The 18,748-nt window shown below is 42.9% G+C and overlaps 1 protein-coding gene across 2 annotated transcripts in view; it reads left to right on the top strand.

Annotated features, from left to right (window-relative positions):
• CHST11 (carbohydrate sulfotransferase 11) overlaps positions 1 to 18,416 on the top strand; it is a 240,620-nt gene extending 222,204 nt beyond the window's left edge. For both annotated transcript variants that reach the window (XM_034778446.1, XM_034778439.1), the window contains exon 3: positions 17,033 to 18,416. In XM_034778446.1, the coding sequence (XP_034634337.1) occupies positions 17,033 to 17,887 (855 nt within the window). In that variant the 3' untranslated portion in view covers positions 17,888 to 18,416. The remainder of the gene's footprint in view (positions 1 to 17,032) is intronic.
• The last annotated feature ends 332 nt before the right edge of the window (positions 18,417 to 18,748 follow it).

Below are 18,748 nucleotides of genomic sequence, written 5' to 3'. Positions count from 1 at the left end.
CCAACCCCTGCCAACAGGAGTGCTGGACTCTTCCAAGGCAGCCAAAACACGGTGGTATTGCTAATGTGAGAGGAAGTGCTTTGGACCATTACAGTGTTTGTTTTATTTATAAAGGCAAAAAGATGATGGGGGAAGAAAAAAAGTGAGAAGAAAAAAGGAGAAAAACTAATAAAACCCAGAGTAAATATACGGTGTGACGCTCCCACACTTGTAGCTTTGGAGCGTGGGCACGCTCTTCTATTCCGAACACATGGCACAGATTTCGCTTTAGCTAGGAAAACAAGGGGGTTTGGGGATTTTTTTTTTTTAAATGAACAAATCATTGTGGGCTGAGAGGAGATGGATCTGGCCTGCACAACCCTTCTTGCTGGTGAGAATGCATGAAATGGAAAAACTAACAAGTTGTGACTTTTAGAGCTCCAGCTGGAGTTTGCAGGGCTGAAAGTCGGGTGGGGGTTAACTATTTCTACTTGTCACCTGAAAACATTTGCTCTTGAAATCTTTGAGACATGACAAGGGGTGAAACCTTTCAATGCCATCATTTTAGTCTCTCTTGAATGTGGAGCCATATTTTAAAGGCTAAAAGGGAACTGGGGGTAGAGAGTCGCACCTCCCTAGCTGGAACTCCTGGAAGCTTGTGCCGCCCTGAGGTACGATGTGTCCAGGGGTAGACAAGGCAGCTTCTCGGGAGAGCCATGTTTCTGGGTTTGCTAGTTCCTGCAGCAACAGTGGTGGATGGAAACCCTGGCATGCTGGAGACCCCCTGTGACTGGTCCATGCCTGGATGCATGAAGAGAAGGCTTCTGGTGCCCTCCCCATCTTTTCTGTGGGGAGTAAGCAGTCTCTTCTCACCCTAAGTCAAAAACAGAAAGCGAGCAAACACAGTATCCAAAGTGCCTCAAGACCAACAGCGTGAGATGTCCGACTGACAGAGAACTCACCTGGACTCGACCCAACTTTGTGAAATGCTCACAAAGGGAAGCATTGATGCCTTGCCCTGATACGGTCTTTAAAACATTCTGTGACATCAAGGGGCTATTGTCCAGTTAGTGAATTCTGTGATCTGGAACTGCTGCATCTCTGATACAAGCACCATTTGGCTTCATTTTCTAGCAGTGGAAGATATTGTAACTCCTGGTCTAAGCTGATGCATTTACTTCAGTGTAATAGGGTCGCCCAGTCTAAACCACTATAAATAATTTAAAGAAGGAAGGATAAACATCCTGCCTGTACATCTGTTTGCATTTTAAATTCAACGTGAAAGGGAGCTTGAGGCATTTTATGCCCATTATTTTATATTGCTCGGTCAGCCACCTTACAGTAGATGTATTAGCATCAGTGTTCAAAGGGCAAATAGAAATTCACCGTGCTTTGTGCCATAGCAACTCGGTGGGACCCTTGCAGAGGTTTCATTGGGCAGGAGGGATCCCACACTCAGCAGCACAGAGAGGGACAGCGCAAGTGGGCCAGAAGAAGTTGCCACTGGCTCCTTACTTATGTGAATCCATGTAGGATACAGAGGAGCACATTCTCCAGCTGCAGCCAATAAAAGTGTGGCCTCTGCTAGCAGATGGACCACGTCTTCATGGATTGTACTTTACAAGATAAAAAGGGGTGTGTGAATTTAGTGCTGGGCTAAGGTGTCATACTGCTAGCCTTAGCTAAGGACATTTTCTATTCACTCATCTTACAGGTGTAGCACAGGCAGTGGGCAGCATGTGCTGCCTCCACCCTGCCCTACCAAAATGTTTCAGTCCTGCTCTGGAAGGACCATCTCTAGGCATGAGAAGGCAGTTCAGCTTCCCTGCCCTCTCAGTCCTTAGGCGTGATCTGAAATATGGTCTCCTACTCTTTCAAAGCCCATCCATCACGTATGGATTTCATTCTTTTCCATGTTACTAGCATTACGTGTTAAACCCAGAGAAAATGAGCCGTTTCCCTTGAAAAAACAATGACAAGCAAGTAAAAAATTGGGCAGAATGAAAACCCATTCCATATGTATATAATTATAGTCAAGTTGAAGGATCTCTTAACCTAGTCCCTTTCCACGGCTATAATGTGGGGGGGAAAGTGCAGTGGGTTTAAACCACATAATACTAGTCTCACCTGCATTGAAGGAGAGGCTACAGATGGTACCATTTTATGTCAACATGCACCACCCTCACATTAGGGAACCACGCAGAGGATGAAGGGAAGGGTGCTGGCTGTTCTTCAGGGATGGAAGCCATCATGCCTGTGCTGGGCAGGATGGCTCAAGGTGGGCAGCTTCAAGGCTATGCCAGCCACGTGTTGCTTCACCATTATAAAGGAGGTGAGTGCACCTCCATCTAGTGCATGCTGTTGATCCCAGCCATACACACAGCTGAGTGTTTGGACTTGCCACTGGCTACAGACTGTGCCTCTCTTGGGCCATTGTGTTGTAGCTAGCACCGTCTTCTACCACTTTTTAGGTCCTGCCCTGCTGTTTTCATGGGAATGGGGAGAGGGCAACGTTCCCAAGTCCTGTGACCACACAGAGCCAGTGAGCAGGAGCTAGGCAATGTAAAAAGGATTATGCCAGGAGAGAGGAAGGACCTAGCTACTTAAGGCTTTACATGCTTATAGCTACAGCTTGGCACATCTTTGAAAAACTTATTGCTGGAGCTCTGTTGCCTCCCATTCTTGATGGAGTCTTCAAGCAGCCAACAGAGCAGGGCAGGCTGCGAGAGCAGCAAAAGGGGAGTCAGCGTTTTAACCAGATCAGTGGAGGGGAAAAAATAGAATCTGGCAAGTGTTCAGAATCCATGAAAGGAGCATAATGCAGGGCAGGCAGCCATAGTCTGCAGCCTGACAATTCAGGAGCAAACAGAAAGCAAACCTTAAGAGTGGCTTCCCACCCCCACCCCGTAAGCTTTTTCCAAGGAAATGAGCTAAGAGTGAGAACTTTGAAAAAATAGAATGGAGTTAGGAGGTTTTAAACAAACAAACAAACAAACCAAACTAGTTTAAAAGGAAATCGAAACTAGATCGAAAGTGTGGTCCAGTAGGGCACTGGATTGAGACTCGGGTGACTGTGGGTTCTATCCCCCGCTTTGCCAATGACCTGCCATGTGACGTTGGAGGAAATAACTTCAGTGTCTGTGTTCCCCTCCTGTGTCTATGTCGTCTCTTTAGATTGTAAGTTCTTTGGGGCAGGACTTTAATTGTGTGTTTATATAGTGCCTAGCACAACGGGGCCCTAATCTTTGTTGAGGCCTCTGGGCACCATTGTAAGAAGTGGAGTAGGTGTTTTGTGGAATCTGTTCTTGCATCTAATGTTATTTAATTTTTTATTTTAACAAATGCAGCGAGTGTAATTCCTTGGCAAAAGCTGGCCCTTTTCTGATCCTACATCCCTTACTCATATGAGCTGAGTTCAGCAGAACTGCTTGGGTGGGTAAGAATAGCAGGATCATGCCCTGATCTGATCTTGCCAGCACTCCAGGCACGGAACACCCATTGCATGGAGTGGAAGTTCCGCACATTTAAACACATGCAGTATCAGGTAAAAAGTTTGGGTTTTTTTCTTTGCAAATTACTAAAGCTAGGAAATTATATTATGAGAAACCAGCTAAGCAGCAGTTAGAAAAATAAAAGCTATTTGGTTTTCAAAAGCTTCAGAGCAATACTGGTACACACCCTGCTGAGTTAAAAATTGAAAATGGAAAACTGATTTAGGATGAGACTGAGTAAATTGTATTGAGACAGGATAGGGGTTACCCTGCTGAGACGCAAATAGAAAATATAACACCTAGACTGTGCCAGAGGTACAAGAGCAGAAACTGGGTGTGACGGGTTGGATCACAGAAACCCCCTTGGGAACTGCCAACTGATGTGCCAAGACTACTTCTGCCCCTGCTTTCCCTGCCAGCTCGGGACCCCAGGACCTTGCCTGGTTTGAGCCAGACCCACTAGCCTGCTCCCACAAAGACCCAGGGTCTGAATTACTTGCTGCAGACTTAAAGACAAGAACACTTCTGTAAGCTGCTTTCCGTTAATACTCAGATGCCCAACTCCCAATGGGGTCTAAACCCAAATTAATCCGTTTTACCCTGTATAAAGCTTATACAGGGAAAACTCATAAATTTTTCGCCCTCTATAACACTGATAGAGAGATGCACAGCTGTTTGCCACCTCACCCCCAAGTATTAATACGTACTCTGGGTTAATTAATAAGTAAAAAGTGATTTTATTAAATACAGAAAGTAGGATTTAAGTGGTTTCAAGTAGTAACAGAAAGAACAAAGTGAATTACCAAGTGAAATAAAATAAAACATGCAAATCTAAGCCTAATACAGTAATACAACTGAGTACAGGTAAAAATCTCACCCTCAGAGATGTTTCAATAAGTCTCTTTCACAGACTGGACACCTTCCTAGTCTGGGCACAGTCTTTTCCCCGGTACAGCCCTTGTTCCAGCTCAGGTGATAGCTAGGGGATTCCTCGTAATGGCTCCCCTCTTTGTTCTGTTCCACCCATTTATATATCTTTTGTATAAGGCGGGAATCCTTTGTCCCTCTGGGTCATCCCCTCCCCCCCTCTTCTCAATGGAAAAGCACTAGGTTAAAGATGGATTCCAGTTCAGGTGACTTGATCACATATCACTGTAAGACTTCATTACCCATTTGCCATCACACACCTATACAGGAAGACTTACAGGTAAAACAGAGCCATCTGCAGTCAATTGTCCTGGTTAATGGGAGCCATCAAGATTCCAAACCACCATTAATGGCCCACACATTGCATAATTACAATAGGCCCTCAGTTATATTTCATATTTCTAGTTTCAGATACAAGAGTGGTAAATGTATACAAATAGGATGATCACACTCAGTAGATTATAAGCTTTGTAATGATACCTTATAAGAGACATTTTGCATGAAGCATATTCCAGTTACATTCGTATATTTTCATAAAATCATATACAGTGCAACATTACACCGGGTTACAGATAAATCCATTAATATCGGATGCCAGGCCAGAGCCATGTGGGGTCAGAAGGAAGTATGTATCCTAGGGGCCTCCAAACCTAGGGAAACTACAGATTTTTCATCTCTTCTGTTGTATTCAGGCTCTTCTCTGATGCCCATCATTACGGTATCAGAACATCTATCAAGCCTTCAGCCTGTCCTGTGAATTAGAGTTAGGTGCATTTTCATGAAGTAGGCTTGATAATGAATATCATTGGCATAGAAGCTTCGGTTCAGTGGCCTTATAGTGCATCTCTGGAAAGTTTCTGGTTGAAGTGTGCGAAATACCAGCTATTCCACTTCAATGAAAATGGGCTTGATCAAAAGTCCACTGAAGTGGAGGAGAGAGTCTTTCCCTTTACGTCAATGGTCTTTGGATTAGGTCCAACATGGAATTGCAGTTGGACTACATCTTGAAAGAGAGAGATGCCAGAGCCAATCCTTCCACTGACTCCCTATGCCCGCTGCAGCAAAATGAAACTCCTTGTCCTCGCATTTAAAGCCCTATGCAACTCCATCCATTTTGCATCTCTTATGATGTCCCCCCCATGCACTCCCTGGCCCAGATCAGGAGTGCTACTCTTAACGCATCATTTGTCTCATAATCTCCTTCGATGCTGCTATATATGAAATGCCCACTCACACCCACTTTCCCTAGCCCCCTCTCTGTCCTCATTCAAGTCTCTTGAGACACTTTTCTTTCAAAAAGGCTACAGGAGGGAGCAAACAACATAGAACAAAATGTCAGGTTACTCTCTCTGCTGGGTGTCCTAGCACATCCTTTCTTCTCTGTAGTTATCTTAGATAAGTTCTTTGTGCTTGGGCTGATATGTTTTGTGTCTCATCAGTGCCTTGTACATTAATTTATAATAACTCATAGTTATTTAAGAGATAAGTGGGAAGGCTGCAAGGCAAATTAAGTCAGCTGCTCAAAATCTTGTGGCTTATGTAGATCAGTGTCTAATAACTCAAGGCCCAATTCTGCAAGCCCTCCACCTGTCTAATTACTATAGACCTCAGTGGCAGTTCTGCACACAGAGGGTTTACAAGATCAAACTGAAAGGTCTGTTTTCACTCACCCAGAAGGTCCTGGATTCGACTCCTGTGTCAGGATGTCACCTTATAATGCTCATACTGCAGTGTACCATACACATGAATTGGTGATAGCTGTCCACAGCATGTCTGAAACAATGTGGCAGTCATACCATCAGGAAAGAGAGGGACAATATAACAGTGGCTACTGGGGATATTCCCCGAAGTGAAATGATGGGAACTCTCAAGCCCCCACTAGGAACAACTTTGGATGAAATCTAGGTAGATTGCAACGTAACTGCATTCTCCTTGATTCTTTCCAGTTTACCGCGTTGGGAACCTCTTCCTTTTTATGGAATTCAGCAATGTGTTAGCAGCGTCATAACAGATACTGAAAGTGTGTGGTGACCTCTAGCAATGCAGGTGAGACAGCAGGAAGGTTTTTCATTTTAAATTAAATTCGTAAATGGCAGGAACTTTTAGTTTTTAATATGAACAGTGATTTATGACCGTACTTAAAGAATGAGCCAAAAGTGGACAAATTCATCAAACATACTGTCCTTTTTTGTCATAGAAGGACCAAATCAAAGTCACATTATTGTTAGAATCTTGGAGCCAGATCTCCAGCTGGTATAAATGTTGTAGGCTCTACTGCCTACAACAGAGCGACACCAGTTTACACCGAGGGTTTAGCCTTTGGTTTCCTTGTTTTTGCTGTTGTTTTATGAGACAAGGAATTGGAAATCTGCCCAATTAAATTCTTTTTCTTTCTACCAGCCATCTTATAACACTGAATGCTTTTAGTAGATGCAACTTGAGACACCAAGTTTCCCTTCTGTAAGTTAGGTCCCAAGAAATGCTGCAGCACTAACATTCCTCTTCAAATTATCCTGGGTTCATGATCCTTCCTGAGGCTTCTCATCTGTCCCCCAAAAATGCTGTATTTAAATTGATTATTTTAGCTGGACCTTTGTCTCCACTGTTCTCCATTGTTGCCAGTCTAGGATACTGCCAGAATGCTTATTTCCAAGTTGTATTTAAAGGGTCTGTCTGTAGTCCCTTTATAAAACCGGATTACAATTTAGAGGGTGACATCATTGACTCTTGCAAGCTAAATGCGCTGCAGCAGGGAGTATGGGCATGGGGGTCCTTCTAGGAAAATTATGGTGATGGAGGAAATAGTGTTGATTCAGAAGGTGTTGCTCTGAATCCATTTTTCCTCTGACCCAGCATAGTATTATGGGCATCTGTGCTGCTAGAGATGCTAGGCCAGAACCTCAGCTGGGTGTAGCAACGAGGATTTACAGTAGCTAAGGATCTGGCTGTTGTCTTCCAAATGAGATGTAATACAGAATCCCTGGCCGCTGTGCTCATAAGAGGCACCATGGTACTTCCCCCGTGAGGAGAAGAGTTACTGTAATTTGTAACACTTGTTCTAAATTGGGAGTTAGCCCTGGTACCCTGGGGGACAAGTATTGTACCTACATTTCCTTTTGCTTTATTTGAGTGGGTTCCATATTTTTCATCTCCTGCAGTATGACCTAAATCCTGCTAATAAGTGAATCCCTGAATTTAATTCAGTAGTGGGGGGGGGGGTGTCTGTCCTCATGTTACTTTTCCTCTTAAGCCCCTCCCCCATCTTCAGTGGTGTGTGTTTGTGTCTATAAAAAAAAACCCAAGCACTTTGAGATCCTTGGAGATGAAAAGTGCAAGCTACCACTATGAGGAATTTCCCCCACCCCAAAAAACTCTATTGATTTCCCCCTCCCCCAGTCATTCATTTTACATAATAGATGAGACTGTTCTGCATCTTGGGTAACACTAATGAGACTTATTTCACTTGGGCTCACTGAAAGTGTTGCTATACAATAAGGTACATGAAAAGGAAAAGCAACACCACATTATTTTAAGAAACCTTTCAAGTGGGTTTATTTGCTCATTTTCTGTCATTGTGCCCGTACTCTCTTACACCAGTATTAGTATTATCCTCTACTATCCAACCTCTGTGTCAGGATTACCGTGGGACAGAGTTGTAGACAGACAGAAACGTGGTACACAATCACACAGACCACCCCCTTTTATGTACCAGGTTTATATATTGTCTGATGTGTTTTATTAAATGGGGGGGGGAGGAAATATTAATTTTGAAGTTTTGTTGTGGATTTCATGTGATGCTAATTCTGGCAATTTAAAAAGACCCTCAAACATGAGACTGCAGAGCGATGAAGTACATAAAATATGCGGGCAGTAGAGTATTCTGCTCTATGGATTGTAAAATATTACAAAGCTGTTCAAGAAGAATCACTGCAGCCCAAGTCAGTTGAACCAAAGATTTGGCTAAATCTCCCTCTTATCCAAATCTCTTCTGTTCCCTGGCATGAATCATGTTCCCAGACATTATCTGAATTGGCTGTACTAGAGTTGTTTGTATTGTTAATGACCAACATTAAGTGTTGTAAACCCCCTCCGTTTTCTAATGGGAAATGGGCAGTGTTGGGCTCTTTTCATTTTAAGAGCACAGTGTGACCTTTCGGGGTATGTCTCACTGCACTTGGACACTCGCGCCCGGCCTGTGCCAGCTGATTCAGGCTTGCAGGGCGCAGTCTTAGGGGCTGTTTAATTGTGGTATAGACAGTCAGGCTCAGACTGCAGCCTGAGCTCTGGGACCCTCACTCTTTGCCAGGCTGTAGAGCAGGGGTGGGCAAACTTTTTGGCCTGAAGGCCACATCTGGATATGGAAATTGTATGGCAGGCCATGAATGGTCACAAAATTAGGGGTTGGGGTGTGGGAGGGGGTAAGGGCTCTATCTGGGGTGTGGGTTCTGGGGTGGGGCCAGAAATGAGGAGTTCAGGTTGTGGGAGGGTGCTTTGGGCTGGGAGTTGGGGCATGGGAGGGGTCCAGGGGTGCAGGCTCCGGGCGGCGCTTACCTCAAACAACTCCCAGAAGCAGTGGCATGTCCCCCCTCCGGTTCCTATGCGGAGGCGTGGCCAGGTGGCTCTGCGCACTGCCCTGTCTGCAGGCACCACCCCTGCAGCTCCCATTGACTTCAATTCCCAGCCAATAGAAGCTGCAGTGGAAGTGCTTGGGGTGGGGGCAGCATGCAGAGCTCCCTGGCTGCCCCTATGCGTAGGAGCCGGAGGAGGGATATGCCACGGCTTCCGGGAGCCGTGCAGAGTTGGGCAAGCCACTGACCCTGCTCCCCGGCAGGAGCTTGAGGGACGGATTAAAACGTCTGGAGGGCCGGATGCGGCCCCCCGGGCCGTAGTTTGCCCACCCCTGTTGTAGAGGCTCAGGATGCAGCCAAATTCAACCTTGACTTTAGTAGAGCTACTAATAGTAGTAGTACTAATAGTCTAGCTACAAAAAATGAATTTTAAAGTGTTTAACATTTACAGGATTTGCCATGGGACTAAATAAAGCAGAGTTCTGACAATATCTCCAAATCTACTGGGTTACCTTTAAAAAAAAAAAAAAAAAAAAAAAAATCAACCCCCTAGCTTATTTCAAGTTTATTTCAAGGCACAGTTCTAAATTATTGACCTACAGTGCACATTTCAGGTACGAAATAACGTAGAGTCTAAACTACAACAGAAATTCTTTTGAGAAGGGCAAATTGGGAGGTTAACCAATGCTGAGGTATCGGAGGAAAATCTATTCTGAGGACAAATAGCTATTGTGGTGGCTGGGGCCCACAAACGTCTAAAGTCAAGAATTTAAAATATTGCATAATATCGGTGTGAGGGACTGTCTTGCAGTTACAACACAAAGTTGCAAGAATCAAATTCATGTTTCTGAGCTGCAAATAAGACTGAAAATATTCTGCATATTTGCAAGGGTAAACATTTTCTATATTAAATTACTAACCCACATCATAGCACTCTTACTGGGTGTGTTGATATCTTGTTGTTGTTGTTGTTGTTGTTAATATTGGAGACGTTTTCTACAGCTGAAATATTCTATGCATGAGTGTTACATGTATTATAGGTGGAACTGGTAGCACCAATTATAGTTAAGGCTCCCTGACGCCATCTGTTATAAGACCCTGTTTTCAGCTGGTCATACTAGGTTATCATTTGGTATGTGCCTATTTCACTGGTGCAAAACATCTTCAACTTTAACAAAAATTGGTGGAGATTAGCTTTGATTTATACTAATGATAGTGGATAAAATACATTATCTTCATCAGAAACACAGATTAGTTCAGTAGCACCCAAGCTAGCTACCACAGTGATAAAGAGTAGACAGAATTTTTTTGCATACAAGGTTGAGCAGGAGACAACCTTCTACCACAAAGTAATTCAAAGCAAATCCTGCAGTCCTCGCTATGGCAAATCTCAACTGTCCCCCAGAACTGAACGGAGTGGCATTCCATGTTACTGAAGACATGGTCCACATGCCCAGGTGTGCTTCCCTGCAGCCTGGCAGCCACCCCGCTCACATTATTACTGCTCCTAACAGCTTTTGTGCTCACTGCTTAGGTTATTCATGGCTCTAGTAGCAACAGTCTGCATAAGGAGTAGCTGCCGCAGGGCAGGAGAATCTGGGCACACAAAAATATTCGTTCTGCAGCATGTATGCACTTGTCTGCGTCCCTTTCACAGACAGAATTGAGCCCTTGATGATTTTTTTTTTGAGTGACATACAGGTATTTCCTCACTCCCCCATTAGGGAAATGCCTTAAGTGCAGATATCTAAATGAACCAGAACAAGCCAAATACCCATAAAGCCTGAAGTATAACACACTACTTAAGGAAATGTTTTCAATTAGCAGGTCAGATTCTGAACATGCTGCTTGACCACAAAGCCGGGAAAGGCCCTCAAAGATTAGCTCACCCTGCTGTGCTTACCTAGCCAGAAGAAAATACCTCCCAGCTCATTACTATAGTTTATCCACTGGCAATCAATCAATCTGTAGTTGTCTGTGTTGAAGGTTGATGCTGTCAATTTGTCAGCAAATGCAGGTCCCAGTAGCATATACCCCTGCAGAGAAACAGCACAAAACCATGACACATGCCTAGCTATGGGCATGATCCAGCAAAGGGCTGAGCGTCCTGAAGTGAAAATGGATGATGATCAGCATCTCACAAGAGAAGCTCAGCCCCTCCCTGGATCAGGCCCAGACGTTGCAAGGCACTGCATGAACTTAGCAATAACACACAGGCAGTTTCTCTTTTCTTTGAATTTAGCCATGCTTTAGATATTCCATCTAATGTCACTTAAAGATAACAAACTAACACACATACCCTGCCTGACAGTTTCTGCAGAAGTCAAGAGTATGGAAAGCAGCTGATTTGTTAACCCTCAAAACATTAAAGGACCCGTCTATGTTACACACACAAAAATATCCCCAGGTGAGCAGAACCCTTTTAAAAAACAACAAAAAACAGGTCTCTTTTCCTTTGTACTTCATCTGGGGTCTAAATAAGGCCAGCACCTCTATTAGTAGCTATTTCTGGTATTAGACTGTTGGCTAATTATTTATTGCTGCTGCTGCACCTGAGATTGAGAGCTGAAGAACCTATTTGTGGTGTGTTGTCCTGCTTCACTCCGATGCCAAGTCAGGAGAGTGAGAAAACTTTTCAGTTTTTACATGGTCGTTTATCTGTCTCAGGTTACAACGCCAACAGGAAAGAAATAGCGACTGAGGGTCAGTCTCATTAGGGTAAAACTAATGCATTTTAGCATGTCCTCAAAAACTGTATTCACTATGTTAGGCCTTGAGTCAGGTAAGCACTTAAACTAAAACATGTGTTTATCTTCCTCTCCTGCTGCCTTTCCCATTCCCCTTCCCCTCTCTTGACTTCAGTAGGACTTAAGCACATGCTTAAAGTGCTATCCTAACCAAGGATGGATTTAAGTGTTTCCTTAAGTACTTTCCTGAATCAAGGCTGCAATTAATTAACTCTAGCAGTGAATTTATGCAAACCTAAGAGTAAGGTCCACATTATCCTTTCAGTTGCATTTGCATAACTGCTACTGAAGCCCAGCATATGACGACTTCAGTGGGGAACATGAGCATGCACTAGTTGTTTGATTTGCCTCTCATCCGATCCATGGGATCTTCAACTTATTTCAGCACCCAGAGTAAATTGTTCAAATAGCCTCTGGGTATATTTTCCTTTGCTTTGCACTGACATAGCTAACCTTAGAACCACAAGCATGTCTTTAAAGGAAACTAACTGTGCAGCTTTAGAGAAAATAAACTTGCAGGATCAAATTCATCCCTACGTTAAGTAGATGCAAATCCGCTGCTGATTCTGGAACTGCGTCTCTTTTCCACGTTGAGCCAATGAAGTCAATAAGTGACTTTGTCCCTGCACAGATATAGAATTAAATGGTTCTGAGCCACAGCACAAGAAACTTGAGTTATTTTAAAATAAGTATATTAAATATTAAGCCTTAGGGCACACTTATTAAAATTGCACTGTATATTACCCTAGGCCCTGGGGTAGACAGTACATGGAATATAGGTCAATTTGGCAAAAGACTGCTTGGTGTCACCCTATGACTTCAGTCACTGGCTGCGTTACCTTAACTAACCTCTGGCTGCACAGTGAGAGTCCTTTGATGTCTCCCTTCGCTTCAGTTTGAGGCCTCTTATCACTAGGTGAATGCCAGCCGTGTGCTCTTCCTCTGGGTAAAGAAGATGAAACCTGCTTCCTAAGATTCATTTGATATGTGGGTCAGCCACCAAAGAACATTTGCTTTACTAGTGGGGAGCAAACCTGCCTATAAATGCCAAGAACAATGCACCTGCCTCACTGCTCAAGGGATGTAGCACAACTATTGATTTCACTGCAGTTACACCACCTTGCAACAGCAGTGAAGTTAGCGTGTTCTTCAAAATGCCTGACCCAATAGGCAAAAGTCTAGAGTGAAGCTCCCAGTCCCAGGTCTCCTGTATGGTGTTGATTGTCTTCCGCACTCTGAGGATGGCTGAATAGTTCAAGTGCTGTAGTGTAGATTAAATAGATGAGTTTTTAAATAGTGAGCCCCCTAGTGGTGCTCATTGTGTTGTGTGGTTTAGAAGCCGCCAGACCCAGAGCAGCAGTATATATGTAGCTAGGCTTGTGTCTTTTTAGTAAACGTGGTAATTGGGACCTAACTGTGCCCAGGTGGTTTCTTCATATTGAAAGAGCAAAAGGCACAATAAGCGCCAATTTGGAATGTGCCCTTTAAGGAGTGAATTCAATTGTGTGCAACCCAATTTAGTTGCAATCCAAAATGAGACATTATTCTCCTTTCCCTGGATATATGAAATTCCTATTAATGGTAATGTGCATATGCCCTGAGAGGAGAAACTGAGTAATTGTATGTAAGGGGAAGTACAAAGCATATCACTTTAAAGATTCATTCATAAATTTTAAGGCCAGAAGAGACCATTACATCATCTTCATTGATTTCCTGTAATTCCTCTATGTAGTCCAAAAACAGAGCCATAAGAAAAAACACATATTAGAATACTGCAAACTTTAAAAGTTGTTCTAAATCTGGAAGTAAAATAAGGGACTGGACCCTATCCTGCTCCTACTGCTGTCAACAGAGGTCAATATTGCCATTAACTAAAATAGGGGTGTTTCTACCTGTATGAAGAGCAGTATTTTGTTCAGTACCATGGACAAAATTAATCTCTTGTGAAAATCCAGTTAATTTAATGGATAAAGTTGCTCCTGTAGCTTTGTGAATTTCAACTGTTGAATTTCTTTTCCTTCTACCCTCAGAAAAGACATTTTCTTTAAACAGCAGTGTGATCCTGGACAACAGCATTTAGACATCCTACTTACAAATTCCCTGCTAGTCAACATCCATAGGACATAGGAAGCACATTCTACAGTTGGCTTCCCATCTCCAGGGCTGTAACATCAAACTGCACTTTAAATGTGCCTGGCCAACATTCAGAGGAATGCCACACACAGGAGATGATCCAGATTGTCTACACTGCTTGTGTTAGGCATTTGTGTATGGATTAAAACTCTGGGAAAGAGCCAAAGAAGATAGAATGGCTGGTTTTCATTTTATTTGTATTACAGTAATACCTGGTGGCCACAATGAAGACCAGAGACCTATTGTGCTAGGCACTGTCCAGACACATAGGGCAGGGGCCAGGGACGGTCTCTGGCTGACATCTGAAAATCTAAACAGATAATACAAAGGGTAGGAGAGGAAACAGGTGCAGAGAAGTGAAGTGACTTGCCCAAGTCACACAGTGGGTTAGGAGGGCTGCCTAGTTCTGTAACTTTTTGCAAAGCTGGGTTATTTTTCTGTAATAAAATAGAAATATTTAAATAGTTGTTTGCTTGATCATTAATATTCTATATTTTAAATGAATTACAAAGCCAGCTTGTCTCCTTTCCGTAGACACTAAAGATTCCATAGTACTCTGTAAGCGGTCACCAGCTGCACTTAAATGTTCAAACACTGACATATTAATCAGGGCCAAGACTTGAAGAAGTAGAAGGTTAGACGCCTAAATCCCAATTTAATCAATTAAATGAGTGGCCTGCTTTTCAAAAGCAGTGAGCACCCAGCAGGTCCCACTAATCTCAATGGCTCAGCATTTGGGGGAAAAACAGGCCACTTAGGTGCCTGAATAGGGATTTAGAAGTCCGTCCATAGCCGCCTATTTTTGAAAGACTTGGGCTGCCCAAGAAGGTTGCCTCAGCGTCCTTGACCAAGTTTTCACCTCCTTTCCCAACCATTATGCAGCATGATGAGCTTGTTGCCACCACGCACGTTGCAAAGGTGACAGCATTTCAGTGGTGCTTTGAGATCCTTGAGGGTGAAATTCACAGTGTAAATGTAATAATGTCCTAGCAAGTGGAATTGCAGTGTGGGGTCACCCGAATGACGTGATCAACTCTGAGAAAAGAATAGGAGTACTTGTGGCACCTTAGAGACTAACAAATTTATTAGAGCATAAGCTTTCGTGGACTACAGCCCACTTCCTCGGATGCATATAGAGTGGAACATATATTGAGGAGATATATATACACACACATACAGAGAGCATGAACAGGTGGGAGTTGTCTTACCAACTCTGAGAGGTCAATTAAGTAAGAGAAAAAAAAACTTTTGAAGTGATAATCAAGATTGCTCAGTATAGACAGTTTAATAAGAAGTGTGAAAATACTTACAAGGGGAGATAGATTCAATGTTTGTAATGGCTCAGCCATTCCCAGTCCTTATTCAGTCCTGAGTTGATTGTATCTAGTTTGCATATCAATTCCAGCTCAGCAGTGTCTCGTTGGAGTCTGTTTTTGAAGTTTTTCTGTTGTAATATAGCCACCCGCAGGTCTGTCATTGAATGGCCAGACAGGTTAAAGTGTTCTCCCACTGGTTTTTGGTAGATGTGCAGGTGAACGAGCCCCTGATGGTATGGCTGATGTGATTAGGTCCTATGATGATGCCACTTGAATAGATATGTGGACAGAGTTGGCATCGGGCTTTGTTACAAGGAGAGGTTCCTGGGTCAGTGGTTTTGTTCAGTGATGTGTGGTTGCTGGTGAGTATTTGCTTTAGGTTGGGGGGTTGTCTGTAAGCGAGGACAGGTCTGTCTCCCAAGATCTGTGAGAGTAAAGGATCATCTTTCAGGATAGGTTGTAGATCTCTGATGATGCGCTGGAGAGGTTTTAGTTGGGGGCTGAAGGTGACCGCTAGTGGTGTTCTGTTATTTTCTTTGTTGGGCCTGTCTTGTAGGAGGTGACTTCTGGGTTCTCGTCTGGCTCTATGATGATCCTTTACTGCAGCACAGACAGTGGCCACTCAAACCTGTGCCCAGTGTTCTGGGAGGGTGGGGCTAGCCTGTGTAGCCACTTGTTCTGCCATGGCTTTACTACTGCTATTATTCAAGTTAGCTTGGTATGTCTATGCCTGCTGCAATTACACCTTCTGACTGCCATGTAGACATACCCTAAAGCATTAATGTCACTAGGCGGGATTTTCTAAAGCACCTATGGGAATTAGGGGCCGACTGCCAATGGAGTTAGGCACCTGGGAGCTGGGTGAGATTTCAGTGCTTAACCCAAGTGTCTCTTATTTCTCCCATCTGTAAAATAGGGATATTAATACTTAACTACAGAACATTGGAGGGAGGGGGGGGGGGATAGGGAGGCTAAGTTAATTAAGATATGTAAAGCTCTATGAACTCTTCAGATAGATATTCCTTCTAAATATGCCAGAAAGGCACATTCTATGTGCTTGACGTAAGTTAATTGACAATAGCAGCTAGCCCCATCAACAGCCCACAACAGTTAAAAAAGTTAACATAACAAAATAAAAAAGGGTAACATGTTTGCAGTACTAGTGTGTAAAAAGGCTGCACACTCTTCACCACTTTCCACTAAACACTAATCAATAGACGGGAAGTTATAGAAGGAATTCTCTTCCTGCTCCTCGAGATATCACTTCAGTGACTGCTCTCCTTGGAAAAGCAGAAATCTCCCTGGGTTTCATTTCACATGACAAGGTCATAACCAAGAAATGAGCTGAGATTATTAATTCTGTAGCGTGAAAGACATCTACAACAAGAGCACACGCTGTTTTTGTTTTGGCAAACTGTCTGACAGTGGTGTTCTCCAGCCATGTCTCAACAGTAAAGGTCAAGCTGGGTTCTGTACTTCTCTAGAATGAGTTTGACTACAGTGGTCAAAAGAGATTCTTTTTCTATATCTAAGAAAGCAATGACGACATTTCAGGAAAATTACATGGCAAATAAATTTGCTGCCAAGATACATAGGATTGTACAGTCCCTTGCCCTTGTGCCGAAGGGGAAAAGCAGTAAAATATTAAGGACCACATTTGTACCAGCTCGAATCAAGAAGTTTAGAGGCAAAAGGTTATCCTGTAACTTTGGAATTACTGCATTCAGCCAAAGAATTAAGTCTTTCAAATACAGTGCTTGCAATGGTCTGTTTTTCTACAAATGGAGCAGTGGGGATTAACCTAGTAAGTAAAAAGGCAGCAAGAATTTCCTATGTGTACTGAATTATTTGTATCTATGTTTTCTTTCCAGTTGGAGTTGTCTAACACAGCAATCCTTCATCAGATTAGGAGAGACCAAGTCACAGATACATGTCGAGCCAACAGCATGTCTAGCAGGAAACGCCGTGTGCTAACACCCAACGATCTCAAACATTTGGTGGTGGATGAAGATCATGAAATGATCTATTGTTATGTACCCAAGGTGGCCTGTACAAACTGGAAGAGAGTCATGATGGTCTTGACAGGAAGGGGCAAATACAGTGACCCCATGGAAATACCAGCCAATGAAGCCCATATATCCTCAAACCTGAAGACCCTCAACCAGTACAGCATTCCAGAGATCAACCACCGCTTAAAAAGCTACATGAAGTTCCTGTTTGTCCGTGAGCCTTTCGAGAGACTGGTGTCAGCCTACAGGAACAAGTTCACCCAGAAGTACAACACCTCCTTTCACAAGAGATACGGTACCAAAATTGTGAGGCGCCAAAGGAAAAATGCCACCCAGGAGGCTCTGCGTAAAGGTGATGATGTGAAATTCGAGGAGTTTGTGGCATATCTCATTGACCCAAATACCCAAAGAGAAGAACCTTTCAATGAGCACTGGCAAACTGTCTACTCCCTCTGCCACCCCTGCCATATCCATTATGACCTCATAGGAAAGTATGAAACACTTGAAGATGATTCCAATTACATCCTTCAACTTGCAGGAGTAGGCAGCTACCTGAAGTTCCCCACCTATGCAAAGTCTACGAGAACTACTGATGAAATGACCACAGAGTTCTTCCAGAACATCAGCTCGGAACACCAAACACAACTGTACGAAGTCTACAAACTTGATTTTTTAATGTTCAATTACTCAGTGCCAAGCTACCTGAAACTGGAATGAAGGGGAGAAGGAAGAAAGAAAGCCTGTTTTATTTAAGATTTTTATTTGTCATAATAAATATGGAGAATTGTTATTTTGTAAATTAATATTTTCTTTTTGAATGATGCTGCGAGCAGCACAGTCAAAATTATTTAAATCATCTGTAAGAAAGGACAGTTCTCTTTGCAGGGTAACAGGATGGTGATGATCTCGCTTTAGAAATGAATATTACTGCTACATTGTTTATAAACGTTAATTGTGTTCTGGTGAATTTCATTTATCTTTGCATTCAACAAATTCTAATTAATGTTATTTATACTTATTTAAAACATGGTCTCTTGGTAGGTTTCACTTTAGCAGCAGAAATACGATAATATTTGGACAAAGGGAATCTGGTTTTGTGCTTTCCTCAGCTGAATTGATTTGTATATTGTTACTAGCCATATGTTTTGGAAACCCTAGTAGAAATAATTTCTTCCAAGGTGATTCTGCACTTAAAGCAAAATTAGAAAATTATCTTCTCATACAAGAAAGAAAAATATGAAACACATTTTGTTACAAAAATATTTAAAATCCAGGACTAAAAGAAATTGCTTTCTTCAAGGGATACATTCAAGCATACATTTTTCTTATCTGGATGGGGTAATATCACCAATATCATTCGTGTCCCAGTGCCTGGCATTTCCAAGCCTGCCAGTCCAATGAATGCTGACAAGGATTTGTGCATATTACATACCAACAAAGTATGTGCCAAGAGTTTTTAAATTAACTAGAGATTTTGAATGCTCAACCTGAGCCACCTTAATGGAGGCCTGATTTCAGCAAGTGGGTGCTGAACGCTTTCTAAAAAAATCAGGCCCTTTTAAAAGATCTCAAGTTGGG

This window comes from Trachemys scripta, chromosome 1, assembly GCF_013100865.1.
Source record: "Trachemys scripta elegans isolate TJP31775 chromosome 1, CAS_Tse_1.0, whole genome shotgun sequence".
Lineage (NCBI taxonomy): Eukaryota > Metazoa > Chordata > Testudines > Emydidae > Trachemys > Trachemys scripta.
This window is presented reverse-complemented; position numbering and strand designations above follow the sequence as displayed.